At 43.6% G+C, this 21,870-nt stretch overlaps 1 protein-coding gene across 4 annotated transcripts in view; it reads right to left on the bottom strand.

Moving 5' to 3' along the window:
- Positions 1 to 21,870, bottom strand: part of Akap6 (A-kinase anchoring protein 6) — a 423,239-nt gene that overhangs the window by 233,899 nt on the left and 167,470 nt on the right. For 3 of the 4 annotated variants that reach the window (XM_048415577.3, XM_048415579.3, XM_048415578.3), the window contains 2 exons: positions 13,546 to 13,797; positions 2,987 to 4,747 (listed from right to left, as the gene is read on the bottom strand). In XM_048415577.3, the coding sequence (XP_048271534.3) occupies positions 2,987 to 4,747; positions 13,546 to 13,797 (2,013 nt within the window). Of the gene's footprint in view, positions 1 to 2,986; positions 4,748 to 13,545; positions 13,798 to 14,837; positions 14,952 to 21,870 lie in introns of those variants that run through there. The other variant, XM_048415580.3, reaches the window with a different exon arrangement.

A 21,870-nucleotide genomic window follows, 5' to 3' on the forward strand; every position in this document is an offset into this window, starting at 1 on the left:
GAGACTTGTAATTAAATTACAATATCAAAAATAAACCAACAAGAATGGGTTTCAAAAGAGCAAAAGTATACTACAAAGCAAATTTTCCTACCAATAAAACCGGCGTAAAGCCACAAAGCCATCTGAGATGCGAGGTACCAAATGCAGGTTAAGGTACCCTGGCAAGTCGGAGCACAGTCTGCTGGGTTCCTCCTGTAAATGGGCCTTTAGCAGGTCTTCTGCTTGCTGTTTTGTGAGGCTCCGAGGAAACAGGGGGGAGGCTAAAGGTGACAATGGAAAGCAGCCCAGAAGCTGTGCTGGTTGAGCAAGGCCTAGGATCAGTTTGCTAGATCGCATCCACTCCTTTTGACAGGATCCCTTTCCTTCTCTGCATCACCGTGGCCCCTAAAGTTGACGCCATGCTGGTCACCACCAAGGGTGCCTTAGTTTCTCTTACTGCCAATCAAACCTTCCAGAAGGCACTGGTATGGACGCTGTTCTGCTCAAGTCCTCAGAATTGGAGTGGGTTTCTTCTTTCTTTCCTTTCTTTCTTTCTTTCTTTCTTTCTTTCTTTCTTTCTTTCTTTCTTTCTTTTTTACTTTTCTCTGAACCCCTCCCTTCTTCTTCCTTCCCCCATGGTCCCCATGCTCCCAAATTTACTCAGGAGATTTTGTCTTTTTCTACTTCCCATGTAGATTAGACCCATGTTTGTCTCTTTTAGGGTCCTCATTGCTGTCTAGGTTCTCTGGGGTTGTGAATTGTAGGCTGGTTTTCTTTGCTTTATGTCTAAAAGCCAGAGTGGGTTTCTTTACTACATTCTGTGCTAGAATGTGGCAAACTTCATCTGAAGTCGTTCTTACCCTCTAGGCTATAAGGAGGACAAGACATGTGAGGCACATAGCATAGCATAGATCAAACACAGTGTAAGAGGTTAAGACACTAGCTACATGGATCGCATTGCTACTCTCGTTTCCTCCTAATGGTTTTGCGACGTTCTTCAGAGCCTTGCAGCATAAAGTCTATTCTAGGTGTGGAAACTTCCACTTTCTGACCACAGACTTTCCAGCTAGGAAGGCTCTGTGCATCTCCATGGCCAAGTTCATCCCCATTCTGACCCCTGCAGCTTAGTGTATGCTTCCTAGACTTCTACAGGTCTAAGTCCTGCGTGCCATTCGATGCTCGACACAAGGGTTAGGACTTCGCGAGAATTTCCAGAGATGCCATATCTTCTCCACCTACTGTGTACAGCATTTCCATACAAGAATACAGATAATCCCTCTTATAATATAGGAGGGCCATAAGAACTCAGAGACAGTAGTGTGGGCTCCAGAGAAGCCTGCCTGCTGTCTCTTAGTCCAACTCTCTGTTGCGGAAATACCTACCCGCCTACTGGGGCGTGGCCTCATGGACTATTTACCCCGATGCAGAAGCGTGTCCAGCCCCCTTCCTTCCTCTCTCTGTTTGCCCCTGGACCCCATTTTGGCTGTTTGGTTTGCTTTGGGTCTGATTTTTGTCCATTGTTCAAGCAGAACATCCTGACCTTGTAAGTCTATCCCTTAATAAACACCTATCTGTTTTCTTAGTTCTGAGCTAGTGTGAGGTTGTTTTCTGTTAAGCGTCCAATCATTTCTGCCTTCAACGCTCCTTGTCTATATTATCCCAATTAGTTAACCCCACTTGTAATTAATGTTAAGATTGTGAGGAGGATTAGACACATCAATACTTGAGGTAACAATTGTTTGAAACATTACTAGTCTATATTTAGGCAACTTTTATTTTATGGACTTAGTTTTTCTATAAGTTATTCTGTCCTTGTGTGCCATTTAACAGTGCCTAGTCTTATAGCGGTCCCTGAATAGTGTTCGACAATAAACACCCATCAAAGAATGAGGGAAATGTCTGAGTGGACCCAGGGGTTACAGTAACATTCTCTTCTAAATCCGGATGGCTCTGACACTGGTTCTCCTCGGCTACTGATTTCCCTGTCAGAGACATTCCAGTCCCTAACACTGCAGCAGTAAAAGCGACTGAAGAACCAAGACAGAGACTTGCAACCTAGCTTTCCTAGCAAAGCATTGATGAGTTGGTATGTCTATCAGCCCAACTAGTGTAGTGTAGAGAGTGAACATAGGCTCACCAGACAAGTTTCAATCGACGTAAAGAGGAATAATCACGTGTGATCTGCCCTCTTTGCATAATGGCTGACATGGGATTGGAAGTGCATCTGGCAGATTTTTACCCAAGATAAAGTGTTGAACAAATTTTGCAAGATATGGACATTTATACGTCAATTAAAAAATAAGTAATAATCAAATTAACTGGATCTGCTTCTAACAGTTCTAGAGAAAGCAAACCCTTTTTGGTCTAGATGCCTCTTAAAGAATAAAATCATAACTTATATTATGGAGTTTTGATGACTGTCTTTAAAGGTTCTTCCACATCCGATCATTCCTTCCAGAAGTAGAGATTTTAGAGATTTGCCCCAAGTTAAATTTCTTTTCCCAGATTCTCTGGGTAGTGCATATGAGAAATGGTTTAGTAATAACCACGAGGACCCCAAAAGGAAGAGGAGGAGAGAAAAACTAGTAAGTTGGACATGTTTGGTCTTTCCAATAGCAGGTACAAGAGACAAGTGAGCCATTCTAGGGCTGAGAAAAGAGGTTTAAAAGTGCTGAAGGTAACTGTGATACTCCATCCAGAGACCCTTGGGTACACAGCTACTGTTTGAAGCTGTTTTCGACCAATGGCATCAGCCCATGGTTCATCAGGAATCCTGCTCAGTTTGAGCAGTACAAACAGAATTCTGCAGCAGGCAGTGACTATACGGACAAGACCCTCGGGATAGACAAAATGCCTAAACGTGGGGGTTGTGTATCTTTTCCACGTCTTTCTTTGACGGAGAAAAAAAATGTTACCATATTTGAGAATGCAGTGGGGAGGGGGAGAACGTCTCCCCAGCACCGTTTCTGAAACTCAGGCGAGAAATCACTAGGAAAGCTAAGCTTACCTCTATTCTTTCCCAAATGGCTTCATAGTTGTCTTGGTGTTGAATATCTTGCATGAGCTTCTGAATTAAAGCTGATTTTGTAGCAGAATGGCTCTCGTTCTTCTCAGAGGACGAAGGCCTCTCTGATTTCTCATCCGCGTATTTTTTCATGCAGGAGAGGGGCACGCATAAGTCCTCATCGGAAAGAATGTCACTCAGGGGCCCGGACTCGATGCTCTCCCCGAGAGAAGAAGCTATGTCGCTGGATGAGCTTGGGGACACCCTGCCCAGCCTTGTGTGTTTTCTCCTGCTGTGGTATGTTGGATAGATTTCCGAGTCAGAGTTCATTTCGGACAGTTCCCAGTCGTCGATGTTCTGGACCGTCTCTCCTCTGGGTTTCGGAGGCAAAAGCTTGGTGAGAGATTCCAGCTTCAGGGCCAGCACCTCTGTCTGTTTCAGGTGGGACGGTAGCGCCAGGTATTCATCAGAGCCGTACCAGGCCTCCTCCTCCTGACTGTTCTGGGTGATGTGACTTGGAACAGGAGAGCCATCTTTTTGGCTTTCGGTCTCTGAAAGAAGATGAGCCGGAGCTCTGCTGCTGTCGGACCCAACAGAGGACTCGCTGCTGTGACTGCAACGGGATGAGCTGGAGACCTCGGACTGCGCTGGCAAGAGCCGGCTCCAGTTTCTCTGATGGGGCAGCTCGAAGGAGGATGTTGACGCAGAATCCGTTTCTGGCCTCACCGTGTCCTTGGGAGCCCCAGGAGGCACCGCACTCGGCACTGCTGAGCCCCTGGTGGTTTGGGCTTGCGTTTCCGAACCAGTACCTCGTTTAGGGGTTCGGCACAGAGGCACCTCTGCCAAGGTCTTGTGTGGCTTTTTCAGTCGAGATTTCTCTTTATGACAGTCAGTAAGCCTTCCCAAACTGGAAGAAATTTCTTTAATATGACTTCTGACTATGTTTTCAAGATTGCCAATCCCTACCTTGTGCAAACATTCATAGGACTGGCTGGCAGCCGAAGGGCTGCTGGGATAGGAAGACTGTAATATTAAGCAGAGCTTGGATCTGTCAGGGGGGTCCACCAGGGAAGGGGTGCTTCTGCTCAACTCTGGATTCAGGTCAACCAGCTGCCTCTTGCCATCACTGCCTTTCCGCTCACTCACGCGAGTTTCTTTGAGGAAAAGCCCTCTTTTGGGCCGCGTGGGCTGTGTAGGAGAGTCCTCGTTATAATTAAAGCAATCGCGAATAGATCTCTTGGGAGTCATAATTTCACAAGGAACAGGCTGGGTTTTCTTTGCACCCAGCTGCGGGGAGGAACTGGGGTCTTGCTTTGCGGTCTCCGAAGGGTGTTCCACCGCGTTTGTCAGCGCGTCTCCTAAGGACGGCATCCCTGACGTTGAGCCCGGCTGCTCTCCAGATGTTGAAGCACTGTGTTCCTCCTGCTCACCTTTATTCTCTTCTGAAAGAGGCTCTTGAGGTGCGTCCTCACTGGCAGCCTCACAGCTGGAAGGAACAGGGTCAGCGGCCACAGTAAGCAACCCAACACTTCGAATAAGTTCCGGGAACTCCTTTTCCATCTCGCTGTAGCTCCAAGAGTCAAAAGGTTTTGTTTTGGCCTGGCTAGAGGTCATGTCACCCAGGCCACCAAGCAGATCCTCACTTGGACTGTAGTCAGACAGTTCAAACGCAGTGATACCGCAGTCCAGAGACAAGTAATTCTGAGAACACTTGATAGTTAGCTGCCCTGAGTCATCCACTTCTGTAAGAGAATCAAGCCGGCCCTGGAACACACAAGAGGGACCGTGTCAATAAGGGCATCACAGATGACATATATCAACTGCATTCCACGTGAAATCAGAACCAGATGCGCTTGCTCGAGACTGAGCCATCGAAAGGCACACCAACCAATTACCAACTTTGCTTTATACACAGTTTCTGCCTTCTAAGTACCCAGAATTTAACGTGAGGTATAGAGTCTGAGGGATGGTGGACCAACCCCAAACTTCCCATTGTGTCTTTTCTTTTTAAAATAGAGCATTAATGGTTTCAAAAGTGCTTCACGTGTTGTTTGCTGCATATGGCTCGAGGTTAGGATGCTAATTACCCACTGCTCCCCTGTTCCCTGTCCCCTGTCCTCAGCTTTTCCTTCACTCTCACTTGCTAAGTTGCTGGTGCTGGTCTTGAACTCACACTGCACTTGCCAGGTGTGAACTTTCAATCCCTCGGCTATAGCCTCTGAAAAGCCAGGATCACAGACTACACTGCAAAGCCTGTCTTTATACACATTTTTTTTTTTTTACTAAAATCTTAAGTAAAGGGAGAGATGGCTCAGTGGTTAAGAGCATTGCCTACTCTTCCAAAGGTCCTGAGTTCAATTCCCAGCAACCACATGTCCCATCTGTTATGAGGTCTGGTGCCCTCTTCTGGCCTGCAGACATACACACAGACACAATATTGTATATAAAAGAAAGAAAGAAATATTTTTTAAAGATCTTAAGTAAAGAGCACATTTCAGAAGAAGAAGAAGAAGAAGAAGAAGAAGAAGAAGAAGAAGAAGAAGAAGAAGAAGAAGAAGAAGAAGAAGAAGAAGAAGAAGGTGGTAACACGAAAGTAGAATCTTTATAAACCTCTGGAGTTTGGGGTTCCTTTGTTTATTTGTGCCCCCATTCCAGCACAGTGGCTAAGTCAAGAACGATTTTAAGTAGAATAACAAACTGTATTAATCCAGTAATGTCAGACATTCATTCACAAATCACAGGAAAATGTTTTAAAAACATAACAGAGACGGTTAAAGAGCAGTTTCTATCTGGCCCCACCTTTTAAAGCTATACACAGCTCACACTGAGAACATTAGGGTTCAAACCTCAGGACCCCACCCTTCCCCTTCTCTGCAACACTCCCCCTCCCCCTGCTCTCAACACTGCACCTCAATTGCTAGCGGCCCTTCTGGATTATTATCTATGATTCCATGTGGGTCAACAGGATTTGAAATTAATCCACACTAACAATAGCATTATAAGTATTTTTGTGTAATTGAGGCTTCTTTTCCCTCGTTGCTAACCTAGTTTCTATGCCACATGACAAACAAGAAGGTTTTTAATTGATGATGTCACATCCAAACTGGATTCTGCTCACCGAGCTAAAGGACAGCCTGGTCTAGGCCCCTAGCATATGAAGGAAGAGTGTAAAGGTGATTCCCGTTGCCTTAGCAAGGGCAATGGACTAGAAGCAACAATGCCAGACCCCCATCTAACTGCTGGGCCCGTGTCCCTTCAGCCAGGTCATCCCAAGATGCGGCTTCCTCATGACCATGGCGTTTATTATTCGAGTGTTCATTTTGTCTCACGACTGTTCTCTCCCTTCAGTTCTTCTCCTTCTCTCTGTCTCCCAATCCCAACTCTTACTCTCAAATATCCAGATAAAACAATAATTATAGTAAACAATCTTTCCTAGGCCTGGGCTTCCTCATTCCAAGTGGGGATGGCTGCTTCCTACTATTGCTTCTTCATTCAACCCTGACCGTTTTCCTTGTGTATATTACTTCAAAAAGAAAAAATAAGTCACTATGGCCTGGTGACCAAGTACCGGCCTAGGCCTTGTACTGAGTCTGTCTGACCTGAAGTCAAGTTCTAACTTTGACTATGGCTTTAATCTGACCTGTCTGCTAGTTTGTGTTCCATGCTGCCAGCAGAGGGGACTTTATGAAGGAAGGAAGGAAGGAAGGAAGGAAGGAAGGAAGGAAGGAAGGAAGGAAGGAAGGAAGGAAGGGGAAAGAGAGAGAAAGACAAAGAAAAAATGATTAGCGGTGCCACAGAGATATTTGGAGACTTAAGGGAGTTGAATACATGGCACGAGAGTCTGGTGCATGGGAAGTGCCCAGCGGATGCTTACTCTGTTGCTATGGATATCAGTCCTTCTAGTAATGAAGCATATTGAGGAGGATGCATAAGTCACCTCTAGAACTAAAGCACCCTGAACAAGGGATGAAGATTAACCTCCAACCTCAACAAAAAACGAGCTAAGTAGAATTGTGTGTGGCATCGAGGCTTCCTGCCTGAAACCCAAACCACCCAGGGATGAGTCAGACAAACAAAAGTTGCAGTTTGCAACTTTTAAGAGAATAAGTCTCACAATTTAGAAGGAGATTTTTAAAAAAAAATGCTTGATTTGGCTGGCCATTACTTAAGAATTTCTCTTCTATAAGATACTATTCATATTTTTATATAAAAAAGTTTAATTGGATTTACCCTATGCAGGGGGATAATGCTCCTTCCAGGAATTATAGTTTGCCATATAAAAAACCCAGTGCCAGATATAGGGTACCTCCACCCAAGTTGTTGGTCAGAGGTATCCTGGGGACCCCCAAAACAACACAAATGGGACTTCTATATCACACCCTCTCTGAAGTTCAGGGACTAATGTAAAAGAGAAGGGTAGAAAGATCGAAGGAGCCAGGGGTCTGGGAAGACTGGAGGAAAACAGCATCATACAGATATACCAGGACCACTGCTTTCATGAACTAACACTTGTGCATCCCCGCACAACATCCACACAACTGTGCATACCTGCATGGCATCCATACAGCTGTGCATCCATACATGACATATGCAGAACTGTACATCCCCGAATGACATCCACACATCTGTGCATCCCCGCACAACATCCAAACAGCTGTGCATCCCTGCATGGCATCCACACAGCTGTGCATCCCTGCATGACATCCACACATCTGTGCATTTCTGCATGACATTCATACAGCTGTGCATCCCTGCATGACATCCACACATCTGTGCATTTCTGCATGACATTCACACAGCTGTGCATCCCTGCATGACATCTGCACACCTGTGCATCCCCGCCCGACATCCACACATCTGTGCATTTCCACATGACATCTGCACATCTGTGTAACCCCCCATGACATCCTCACAAGATCAGTCAATATTCCAGCAAGGAATGGGGAGGGGCTCATAGGTTCTTATACCTAGCTGAGGAGCTATTGACAGCTGGGAAAGGAAAAAAAAAAATAGTTTTCTTTAATGGTATGGCCTCCAGTAGGCTGACATGCTCGGGTGGATGGCCCCACACCAGGAGTATGGGCAGCACAGATTGGACTTGATGGGTTATATTTAGGGAGAAACAAGAAGGAGTTTAAGGGGTGTGAACCTGGTAGGAGTTAAGGAGAGGAGTGGAAGTTGAATATTATCAAAATATATTGCATGCAATTCTCAAAGAATTAATAAAATATTATATTAAAAGCTATTTAAATTATGGTTATGTTCCTAAGCCATTCTGTAAGACCTTTTAAACTGTCAACTAGTAGAAGTTAGGAATATAATTTCTATTGTTTCTTATTATACTTACTGTCCTACAATACTTTGAGGTTAAAAAATACTAAAAATTTGTTGTTATAATGAATAAATTTCAGAGTTTAGGCAATAACTAGATATTGAAAGCATAAACCACCTGTTTTGCACAAACAGGGAAGGCCAGGAGTATATTTGGCCTTCAAAATCTTCAACAATAGATGTTCAATAAATAACTGGACCTGAGTATGTTAGATAAATAAATTACTTCATTTCAGAGAACAGAGTATGAAACTTTTGTAAAATTTTGGGGGAATTCCAGCCAGTTACTAGTTTGATTTATAAAAATATTCAAAATCATTATTATTATTATCACTGAATTTTTAAATGAGAAAAAAAATCTACGCCTGAAAAAAATATCATCAAGTAGAAACAGTATCATCTTGTGATGGGGAACAGAATCCAGGGGTGGGGTGCTATCTCAGAATTCTTGAAGACCTGAACTTAAATTAATCCCTAGCATTGGGGCAGGGGTGAGGGAGGTTGAACAGCAACAAGAGAACAAAACCAGTTTAGGTTTTACTATGCAGTGGCTTTTTGCTTGGAGAGGAGGGTTTCGTGTTGGGGACTGAACCAATGACCTGGCCGTGTTAGGCTAGGTGTATTGCTATAGACTATATAGAGTATATACACACTATAGACTATCGACTCTGCAGAGGCAATTTTAAGGGGAAAAAAGTCCCCTGAAGTTTCTCATGCAGATGACTGATGAGCTCAGTTATTTAAAGTCTGCTCAGGAAGGGCCACCCATTCAGTTCTGCTGGTTCCTGCCACACCACGGACATACTGCTGACATATGCCAGCAATGAGTCCCGCACAGCTATGGCACCAAGGGATGGTTTTCACACACTTAGAACCCAGAAGTATCACCCATACTGTTGGTAATGAGGGCTGTGTCTGAGCTGCCCAGCAATTCCTCTCCTCAGATACACCCCCATGGCAGGAGGCTGCTCTTGAATGAAGGATGTGTTGTATATCGGTGGTGATTCATTTGCTAAAATTATTGGCTTCAGTCTTATCACCCGCTTCAAGGAACCTCACTTGCTTCTTTTCTAATTTGGACAGAAATCAGGCTTTGCTTCTTACCTGTGATTAAGTTAACTGAGGCCCAGATGCTCTTACATCTCCTCTCGGTACTATTTAGTTTGTCAGCAGCTGGAGGTGCAGCACTGCTAACGCAGAGGCTACTCCTGTTATTAAGTTCCACTGGTGTATCAGAGTTCTCGGCTGGTCAGTGCCCGTGACCTCTGTCCCCCAATTCAGCACTGCCCCTCCTCCGCCCCCCCCCAGATCCTACAATCTCGCTACACAATGCTCCACATGTTTTTATCTCTGTCATACAAAATCACGGCCCTCTTACCAACATACCACCCACCTACCCCCACCCTTACCCTCAGACCAATGGCCCCTCCATCTTTGTCACTAGGGACTGTGATTCTAAATGAGTTCCAGAGAGCAACTGTGGACTAGAAAGAGTAGGTGTGATAGGGAAAAGTGAAGCAAACTTCATTCTGAAGGGGGGGGGGGGATATACAAAAAAATCTTTCAACATCATTCAACCGCATAATAATTCTTAATAATTTTCATTTTCTGTAGACTGAAATTATAAATCAGATAATCACTATGACTGACTTCCAGTTCACCCATCTAATGTAATACCCCCTCCTTCTACACCAATAGCAGTGGCTATCTGCTTTACGCTGCTTCATTTAATTCTGCAGATATTTATATACAGTGGTAGGACCTGCATGCCGTGGGAGTGCTGGTCCCTGAAGCTCACAGGCCGGTAGTGCTTTGTCTCGATAGAAGCCAGCTGGTAACAAGGGCCAATGCAGGAATACACAAATGTCATGCTGTGGATGTTCTGGAAGGCTCCCACAGAGAAGGAAATACCTTGTAATGTACTTGTTATAACATCTGGCACATATGAACTTCTTGCTCGTGTGTGTAGTAGCACTAGCTTTACTAGGAACTATGAATCCTGACTCACATAAAATTACCTCTTCCAGCTTGAGTCCTCTCTCCCATAGGATGGGTGTGCGGATAACACCTCTACAATGAAGGGAATGGTACCCACCCGGGATGCCACCTAAAATCATGTGAGGATCAACAAAACTGTGAAGGTGGCTGCTAAGGTGTACTCCTAATTCTATGCCTTGTGCCTTGCACATACTAGGAAGTCAATAAAACTTGGGAGAATGTGGAAGAGAAGGGAGAAAGAGAGGGGGAAAGGAAGGATCATTAAGCCAGCAATCAAATGGTTTGATTTGATTCAGTTTAATTATTCCTAGGCTTATGCACTTACAGCAACCACTTAGCTTTTCTTCAGTTTCACTTTCCTATTTATAAAACTATTTACCCCTTGCCTTCCTTGCTAAATAGAACAATCAAGTGCTTGTCCCAGAACATTTCGGGATGGCTCACTGTACAATTTGAGAGTTACTGCAAAGAGCTGTTTCTACATATTTGTTTAGTTGCTTGGTTTGTTTGATTTTAACCACATACCTGCCATTTCATTTTCAATGTTCAAATAGAGAAGAAGACTCAAATAATTAGAACTTGCCACTTTCTCATCTTTCAAACTCACTCTTCCCCCTTCTGTGTGGTTCTGAAATTCAAATGGATTCTGAAATTTAACCCCTTCCTTGGATGGGTTCTAGTTCATCAGTGTTTTGCTTTATTGTGTATAGTTTTACAATTTTGTTTTCTTTCTACAAATCTCCCACCACTGAATGCATTCTGAGACAGTTATCTGAATTCCCTGCCCTTTTCTCAGTTCTGGAACACTGGCAAGAAAGGATACATCTCTTAGTTCTCTGGAGTCATGAACAAATGAGATTAGAAAGGACTCCTGAACAGTGAGAACAGGCAGAGCCTGATCCACGTAGACACCCACAAAGCAGAGGCGACAAGGCCTTTGTTCTCTACCCTTCATGCCGTGTATTCTTGTCTCTCTACAATATTCTAAACCTGTCCTCAAAAATAAAAATGTACCAAATTGCTTCCAATAAAATTTAGAAATACATTTTTAGTATTCCTCATAAGAATCATAATGGATACTTCACGAGGCAATCATACGACGTTGTCAGGAAAATGTTAGCTGTTATCACTTAGCTTCATTGACTTTTCCCCATTTTGCATGTGTTTGCATTTCATGAATGTCATAGGATCAAATGCACAATATAACCCATAAAACAATAGGGATAAATTCACTGCTGTATCTTTAAATTCCTATAACAAAGATCCGGTGAGCAACTAACTTGTACTTAATAAATCAATATATAAAATTAATTTATTTGAATCAGTTTTCATGTCCCTTCCAGCAGTAGACAGAGGCAAATCCGAAGAACAATGTCTTTAGAATGCAGACAAGGACCCCTCATCCCGGATTTCCGTCAGTGCATATGTTTGCAGGTGGTCAGCTTACAGGAAAGACGGTCAGCTGGAGCCTGGAGTCTCCCACAGCCATGAGAGCCGCACCCGAGAGCCTCTGGGACTTGGGAAGCCATTGCATCTGAAAACCACCACAGCCCCTACATTTGACTCGCAGCTCCAGTCACAACAGCCAGAACTCTAACTGCAGGTGGAGGCTGGCAGACTTGGAGGAGAACACAGCAGATTTGGATTCCCGCAGACTTCTAAAGCCAGCACGGGTTTTCTGCAATGGCATCTTTATTTGGAATTTATTTTGAACAACATCAGTAGGAGTGCAACGTGTTTAAAATAGGTGCAGATTTGTTTCATGGGGCTGCTAATTCAGCAGCCACCGAAACACTAATAAATTAGTGAATCCTACAACACTTGGTAAGAAGTGCCTTAATCTTACACGAGCCTTATAAACTTGAAGAATGTTTTCCAAAAAAAAAAAAAGGTAATAGCCAAGTACTGAACTAAGTATCAAGAGCCATAGAACTGTAAGACAAACATCACATATGGGTCCATGGTTTCTGCATCTCTATCTATAAAATACTCCTTGAATATATGTCAGTTGTATTTGAGGATGATGGAGTTCATTTGGATTAGAATCAGGTGCCCATAGTTTGGGGTTTTGTTGTTACTATTGTTCTGTTTTGGCAATGGAGACTAAACCTGGGGCTTGGGCACAGCATAAGCACCCACCACTGACTACTTCCCAGCCCGTGTCCACTCTCAAGTAGTTCCTCAAGAATATCAATGAACTGTTTAAAGGACTCACAAAATACTCGAGAAAAACAAAGCGACCTGATTGTACAGCTTTCTACTAGCCCCTGCTTGATTTGCTAGATCCAGATCGGTTTTCTGCAGCAGGAAGCTAAACATACAGGCTCCTTCAACAAATAATACTTTGCCCTCAGCCTAAGATCCAATTCTCTAACTATGGTGCTAAAAGTTTATTTTTATAACCTGACCTCTGCCTTTTCTGTTGGACTCTCCATGCATCTTGCTTTCAGTCCCCAGCTTTGTCTTAGGCCCATCCCTTTTGGGTTTGACCCTCCCATTCCCTCTATCTTGGCCATCTTCTGTGTATTTACCTGTCTAACCCTGCCTCCCCTTTGGGGCAAGCACGTTTCATTTGTCAATCGGATGCTTCTTTCTCTGACATCCTACTGCATTTTGTAGACTTCTCACAGTTTGGCCTCAGCATCTGCTCATTTCTCTCCATCCCCTACTAGATTCAGATCTCCTCACAAACAGAAACGGTTTATCTCGGGGGGGGGGTGTTTTATGTATATGGGTGTTTTGCTCAAGAGTATGTCTGTAGACTCTATGCATGTCTGGTACCCACTGGAACCAGAAGAGGGTGTCAGGTCACCAGGAAATGGAGTTCCAGATAGTTGTGAGTTGCCATGGGAGGGTTGGAAATTGAACCTTCCTCTTGAAAAGCAATTGGTGCTCGTCACTGCTGAGCCAATCCCTAGAACAGTTGCTTGGATCATAGTCTTAGTGTCTAGTACATGAACACAGTAAGTCTTAAATATGTATTAAACAACTGAAGAGGAGGTGGGAAGTCAGAAAGTGCTAACACCTCTATGGACGACATCTACACAAACTATATTGTATGTCAAAAGCCCCCATTATACAACAGGTGCCATTGTTTCTACTCAGTCCACCCAGACCCTAGCCAAAGACCTGTTCGCCTATCTACAAAAACCTCCTTCTCGGGTCCCTAAACTGAAAATGTTTTCAAAGGGAAACACCCAACAAAGCATTCCTTGCTGCCCAAGGCCGCTTACCTCCTTTGTCTCCTCGGAGAACGCTTGCAGAATGTCGGTCTGCCTGGTGTAGTTGCCATTGGCATCCTGCAGCCCTTGCAGGATGCGCTCCCGGAGGACCAGCACGGACACTCGGAGCTGGTGCCAGAGCAGCTGGACGGCGTGGATGTCTACAATGACATTGACCGAATAAGACAGCAACTTCAGGGAGAACTCCGTCTCAAGGAGGGCATGGATCTGCTCGACGTGGTCGGAAATATCTTCACAAATGTCCTACGGCAAAGACAAGCAAGTACGTGAGGGCCGCGTAATCTTATCCTGGGGAGGACGGGCACAAAAGGTCACTCACCAAATACAAAGACCAGCCACCGTATGTTTTAGGTGTCTGGCTGCTTTTGTCCAAATTCTGTTACACAGTCACAGCAGGCGTATTCATCTATACTGGACCTTCTACGTGTGCAGGAAGGTTGGGTTTTTACACTGCATTCAAGCTGAAGGTTCAGCTAAGAGTTCATTCTGACATTTCCTGTCCTCTTATTAACCTTCTGGGTTCTAGAGACAGAACAGAAGCTTCCCTTTCTGATGCTGGTGAGCTATACTGAGCACACAGTGTTTCAGAATAGGTGTGTCAGCCCGGTGTCTAGGAACAGAGAAAGGCTAGAATGTGTTTCCTAGGACTCCCAGGCCGTTCTAAATTAGCTATGAAATTTTCAGCGTAAGGGGCCATGGCCACTCCAAAGCGCACCACAATTTAACGCCAAAAGTCCCAGTGAAAATGTAAATTTTCAACCCTTATTTGGCAGGTGGAACTACTTATGAGATGCAAAAATTAAAAAAAATTAAGAGCCAAAATCTTAATCAAAAACATCACTAACTCAACATTTCAATCACCTCTGCACTGTATCACGCGGGCAGATTTCATATCCGACGTGACAGCTGATTCACAAGTTTCCCAGCGTCCTTTGCTGTGAGAGGACAGAGCCAGGAAGTGGGGCCCATGATGGATCATGTGTTGGTCCGTGGAAGAGGTTATTAAGAATGAAAATAATAACTACACGGCATACAAGTGGAAGTCTGTCAGTCTTGTTCTATCGCTGGTGTTTAAACTGGGGGATGTTAGTTAAGGCAAAATTTTCCGAGAAGCATTTGAGTTCTGAGCCCTGCTTCCAATGTCAAAACAATCCTTCTACGCTAGGAAGGTTGTCTTCTGATTTCATGGGTATGGATTTCAGTTGGATTCTTTCAAAGAACTTAACGATATTACATTGACAGACACATCTGGTTTTCATTTTCCCCCTCCATACCAACCATACCTCCATCTTAAGCAATACTCATATTCACCCTGATGAGCCTCAGACCCCTTCCATTCTGGAACTTCCAGGCCTTCAGCCCTGCTCCACCGACACATCTCTCTGCCACAGCCCTGCTCCACCGACACATTCTCTCTGCGGACACATTCTCTCTGCTGCAGCCCTGCTCTGGACCCTGTCATCACTTCGTTTGGGTAGCAGTGTCAGTAGGGCTCACATACCACCAGCTCCTCTTTATCCAGCCCAGTTATTCCCACTTCAGATAGAATCTCCTAGGTCTCAGTCTCCTGCCCCGCCCAGCACAGCATCTGCGGCTAACATTCCAGCAACTCTCCTGACAGTCTTCCCAACTTCTCACACTTCTGGCGTTGTTTATTAACCTCACTCTATCTCTTTGAGTCGACGGATGCCAAACACTTCAAATATCTAGAAAAAAAAATGACTTTGTTGCCAGCCTAGACAACAAAATTACTGACATCCCATTGTCCTGTCAAGTATGGCCTCTTATACATGCAAAGTTAAATCGATGCCAACGGGCACGGGCTTCCCAGTGCCCACCACCCAGTTATATCACCTGCTGTGAGGCACACCACGCCAGCTATACCAGGCAGGATGTTGACCAAAGGACACAACCAGAGGACTTTGGTCTCATTATAACATCATTATAATCATATAAAGCACATCCATCATGTTAATATCAGGCTGTGTCGTGCTCTGTTACTCCATAAAACATAAAAACAGTGTTTTTAGACTGTGCTTTGCCCTAGGTAACTCTAATTTGCCAACAACATTTGGCTCCATTTGGAGTGAAAAATGCAGGATGACTCTACACCTTGGGCACAAACACACTACCCCCATTCAGCATATCCCACGAAGCATGGACCAAACCCCAAGGCAAGAAGATACCAACTCTAATATAACCTATCAAACTATACCGGGACCAGAAGAATACATAGGTGCATTAAAATCATATCAGAAGAAAAAACAAACTAAAGAAGGGTGCATCATCCTTCCATGGACCCCCCCTAAAGAGAAGGGTCTGCTATAGTCTCCACCAACCTGCCATCTGACTATTCTACTCACTGTGTGTGTGCATGACGGGACCAACAGGTAGACATCTCCTGTGTGGCTGGGGCTTCAGTTTAGCTCAGTCCCTACTGCTGATAGCCAATTCAAATTGCCACTGCCAGCCCCCCTGTTTGTTTCACAGCCTGGCTTCTTTGGCATCTATGGTCCTGGACCTCGCCTTTGGGGTCTAACTCAACGCTGAGGCAGTCTGGCTTGCATCTAACACTGCCGTACCTGCCTGCCCAGTGACATCTCTGTCAGCTCTGTCTCCTTCACTGAAGGCCTTGAGCTCTGCCGTCGTCTCTCTAACCCGTCTGAAGCCATTCTGTAACCTACATGTAGATATAATTACTATTTCATGTAGAACTGTGACCTAAAAGTGAGTATTTGTAATTAAGATTGTGATAAAAAGAACCAGAGCTTGTCAGTGGCCAGCTATCAAAGAAAAGGGGACCACCTGGCAGAGTTCAGCCAGTTTACTACTGTTCGGTGAATTACAACATATGGAAACACACAAACATGTCTCTCTGGCTTTCTGATGCACTGCACCCATGACACACCAGGACACACGCATACAGATCCGGCCAAGTTCAAATGAGGGCAGAAAAGAGGTGGCGCCTGGAGTCTGCAAGTCTTCTCCCTTCGTGAAAGCACTGATGACAACAAGCATATCAGACTGCCTCATAACTCATAACCCACTTCTGGAAAACTCTGTACCCCACACTTCTTCCAGCGTAAGGGGTTTTCAAACCACTAGCTCCCCTTTCGATATGCTGGTCAGGGAATCGTTTCCTGGCTTTCTCGATGTGCTTGAGTATAGAGCAGGAAAAAGAACTTCCAGACTCATTCAGTAATAGCTTAAATAATCCTAATGTCGCTCGCTCAGAATAGACTACAAGGAATTTCTCACCCACCCCCAGCACCCAGCACAATAGGTTATATATAACTATGGCAGCACATGCCAAAACCCATGCCACCCATTCCTCTGACACATGATTGGACTCCTTCATAGTGAGTGTAGGAATGTAGGCAATCAGGTGACAGGTCAAGATTCCCAGGCAGCTATCCAGCAGAAACTACCCTTAAAGGGCACCAAGGGTTCACTGGTGCCAGTCAGCCATCCCCCTGCATATCTAGAAAAGGAGGACACTGGTGCAGTTCCCAAAGGCACTGATGGACTATGATGAACTGATGAGCCTCTCTCTGATGAATATTCTGGCAATGTACAACCCTTATTAAAATTCGAAAACTATGCGTCGCATGATACAACTTCCTGGAATCTATAAATTATTTCATGCAGAAGGTAACTCTGTTACCAATTGCTTGGCCTGACCGAAACCATATGAACACACAGACTGTAGAATAAAAAGCTCTCTCTCTCTCTCTCTCTCTCTCTCTCTCTCTCTGTGTGTGTGTGTGTGTGTGTGTGTGTGTGTGTGTGCATATGCACACCGAGCTTGCATGTGCATATATGTGAGTGTGTACCTATTCCCCAAACGTAGACTTTGTTTTGAATGCCTGATGAAAGATTTGATGAGAGAAAAATAACTAAGTAATTCTGAACTATTTGCTTTCTAATGATAGAAAAATTTACTTTCATCTGTCACTGTATATAAATATTAAACAACTATTTATAGAATATTTAGTTCAGAGACCTAATACTTAGCTTCTTAACAATTGCCAGTTCTGTGGACATTTATATGAAGGAAGGTTTTTATATTATCTGAAGATTGTGGAGAACCTGCTAACTTACTGCAATCTAATCTAGGGATTAGAGACTTTAAAAAAAATAATTGGTTGCTTCTCAACAGGAATTGCTTGAAATCTGAAAGTTCCAGGAGATCTGACTAGTTAGGCCTGTAGGTACTTCACTAACAAGGTCAACAGGTACAGGGTGGGAATGGACCAACCTAACCCATCCACGTAAGAAATGATTCTTGTCGAGACTCCATCGCACCTGTGACTTGAGCACATGGCAGTGAGAAACTGGTCTTGTGACTAATCCTCTTGGTAGATGCACATCTGCTACCCAGAGGAAACTAAATAATAAATAAGAAAATCCTTTTTCAGGAAGAGAAACATTCCCTTCATGGTCAGATTTTTATCTATCTATCCATCCAACCATCCATCTTAAGAATATATACACACAATATTTTATCTGCCACTGAGGGTATTAAGGGGAAACACAATATTACATTCCACAAGTAGAACTTTTTAAAATGATTGACTAAGCTGATATCATAGCTAAAATTCATAGGGAATTATAATAACACAAGAGGTAGTGTTTAATTTCAAGTCGTTTTCTATTTTGATAGAGCAAAGACTACTGATGGGCAGGAATCTGAATTAAGAGGGGGATAGGGCGGAATATAGGCAAAGATGCTAAAGAAAATGTAAGTAACAGACTGGACATCGATCCCATCCCATCATCTGTGAAAGAGGCATAAAGTAGTAGTAGTCATCCTTCAATAGGGAAGGCTAATTGGGAAACATCCTTCATGCTTTACTCTGAAATTACCCCATGTCTCTGGCTTGCATCTGATTCTTACTCGGGTCCCTGCTGGTTTCAGCCTTTACTCTAATGTAGACCTTTGTTATCTGACTTCCGGACTCCTCTGTTTCCAAGAATTTTTACCTGGAATGATGGGACCTTGGAATGAATGATCACCTGGAAAGATGGAACTTTGAAAGGAATGATCCCCTGTAATGAGGAGGCCGTGGAATGAATGGTCATCAGGAATAATGCTATTGGCATGAACCACCGGGAATAATGGGACCTTGGAATTACTGGTCACCAGGAGTGATGAGACCTTGGAATGAATGGTCACCAGGAGTGATGGGACCTTGGAATGAATGGTCACCAGGAGTGATGGGACCTTGGAATGAATGGTCACCGGGAGTGATGGGACCTTGGAATGAATGGTCACCAGGAGTGATGGGACCTTGGAATGAATGGTCACCCGGAGTGATGGGACTACTACTGCAAGATCTACCAATGCACTCAGAGTCACGACTTAATGTTCAGACAGAGCCCTTAACGCAGCTCTAGCCCTTGTTAGCCATGTCTAGGAGCAGAGAGGACCTTGGGATTGTAAAAGGAGAAGAAAGGCAGAAAGGAAGAACTCGTCGAAGTGATCAAGACAAACTTTGCTAACCTTTAGACATTTGCTTGAACTGTCACCTTGCACCACTGTCCTGTATGTAGGAATAAATTAAAGTTATTACACCTAAATTCCTATGATATTATTTGACAGTGGGACATTATTTCATAGAAAGCTTGATGATTTTATTTCAACAGAATGCAACTAACTTCATCCAGAAGATTTACTTCTGTCCACAAATGTTCTTCTTAACCAGGAAGAACCCATGGTTCTCTTTACACTTAGTGGTTACCAATTACTTTGTGACTGAAAATGTTATGAGTCTTGCTTTAACAGACTGACAATTAAAAATTAATTCTAGTAGATAAAACAATTCAGGTTTAGCTTTCAATATTACCAGTTGTTTTCTTTGTTTAAAATCTCCCATGGTTTTATGTGGATTTCATTCATTTATACCTTCCCTTATGAGAAAAGTTGTTGTCCATTCGAGCTCCCTTGAATGATTAGATTAACAGATGACTCTAAAAATAACAAACTGAAGATACTTTAAAAATGCCCTTAGAATAACAACGTTTTAAAAAAGATACTCAAATTGTCCCCATTTCTACCCGTAATTATTAAAGACAGTTCAAAAATGCCAGGACTATGAACCAAGAAAGTGAATTCTATCTGATCAGTTAAAAATCATAAAAGTTCATCACCACAGTAAAATGAACATAGAAATTTGTTTCGGCTCACACATCTCGTATAGGTCATAGGTCATGACACTGTGAGTATCAGCAGCGATTTTATGTAGTAATGTATACAGAGCTCATACATTATTTTCTGGGGAGTGTAGAAAAAAACAGGGTCACCTCCAAAATGAATGAATGCGGTGGACAGTATATCTTCACACTTCTTGATATGTAAGGTGCTTTTCCTCAGAAACAGCTGCGCTAGGGAAAAGCGACACCCTCCACTGTCTTGTTTAAGTCACCCACACACTGCAGTCCCCGTGACTCTCAGAATCACTACAGGACCAAAGGCACGGCCACGTTACATTTTGTTGCTCACTGCTGCTCAGTTCACTCAATCTTCCAGACAGTTTGTGATCTTAGAGAGACAGCTGTCTTTAAAAAAAACTAACAAAGCCTTTCCAAACCACAAACTAAATCACTCCCCTTTTCCTCCAGCAGACACAATATTTTTCTAGTGTCTACTTTGCTCTTTGTCACTGAGAATAGCTATAATGTATAGCAATAGGAAGGGTGGGGAAATTTGCATACGATGGGTATCTTTTTTACTGATAAACTTATGTGAACAGGATGACTGCAATGGGACCGCCCCCGGGAATGATTCTGCTGTTATAATTATAGCTCTAACTCATACAGCTCCATGACCAGTTCATCTTCCCCAAGGCAGGAAACACGGCTTGCTTGTCTGTGTGTCTGTAAGGGCACACCAGCAGGACCCAGCCACACATATGAACAAGTTCCTAAGGATTTTTTCAGAATTTAATTCAGCTGAAGAAAATATGATACTTCAAAAACCAGAGGGAGTGCCCTCAAAACTAGGCGTGAGCTCATTTACTCTCTGAGGTAAATCATCACTGACAAGTTTTGGGTCAATAAATAAAACTGCCATTGAATTCGCTCTTATTTTTAATGAGAAGAGGTGCTGAAAGGGTGGCCCCACATTCTCTGGACCACCAGCAGCCGTGACACTGGTGTTCCCTGTACCACTCATGGTAAAGCACGGAACCAAAGATGGGCCGTGTGTCTCGGCTGACTGAAGCTGCAGCAGACCCGTGGGAGCCTGCTGCTACAGGCATATAAACAAAGACTTGGGAGAACAAGTCCACTTCTAACTTCACACAGACGTACCTAGACAAGGATTTGCGTTCTTCATATTTATTCTCCAGACAACAACTGGTGAGAATTTCATTTGCCCAATACTGAGGGTGTTGTGATCATTTCTAGGACAACATTAGGTTTGCAGGTTTTTCTAACACACCTTCTCTATTTTTCTGTTGGTTTTTACATGTATCACTCAACCACAGAGATGTTTGCTGAGCAGTGTGGCATCAGGCAATTTTATCAGGGCTTTGAGATTAAATAACTTATACTGTAGTATCACAGTTTACGTAGTTTAATAAGAGTTTGAGGTTTCTTAAGTTTCTTTACTGTCTTCAGTATCCTCCTTAAAGCAAAATGTACTCATAATGAAAATGTAACAAGAACCACATGATCAACAATTATTTAGGAAAGGAAAGGTCATTTGGTCTTAGACGGCGTGCCCTGTGCGGCTCACACAGCAGCTACTTTTGCCTTTCCTAGCCCACCACAGTGTAAGCACAAGGACAAAGGCAGTGAGAGAAGCAATCAACAACCTCCAAGGACCCGGAACTCCAGTTTTGAGTTCTCTTCCTTTCTCTACAACACAAGGCCACGGGCTTGAGATTTCTTTCTAGTTTAGGTTGTCCAATGATGAACAAGGGTCTTCTCTGCAAGGAACATCCTGTGGGAGTCCCTGCAACAGCTCACATGACTGGAGTTGAGCCAAGTACATATTCGCTTTGTTTGTCCAGTGCTCTGTAGGTCCTTTCTGTCTAGCTCTCTGAATTCTGTCTGCTTTAGTAGACTCCTGTTGAGCAAGTGCTGCGTGTGACTCCTTTATATTTTATCTTTATAGCACACAATACCGCACACACACACACAAACACACACACACCACACACACACACATATATATATGTATATATATGTGTGTGTGTGTGTGTATATATATATATATATATATATATATATATATGTAATGTTGTCAATGATGCAGATTTTATGAACCATGAAATAAAAAGTGATTTGGAATGGGGAAAATGAGGGTGGTGG

Source organism: Myodes glareolus, chromosome 11 (assembly GCF_982192425.1).
Source record: "Myodes glareolus chromosome 11, mMyoGla1.1, whole genome shotgun sequence".
NCBI classification, from domain to species: domain Eukaryota; kingdom Metazoa; phylum Chordata; class Mammalia; order Rodentia; family Cricetidae; genus Myodes; species Myodes glareolus.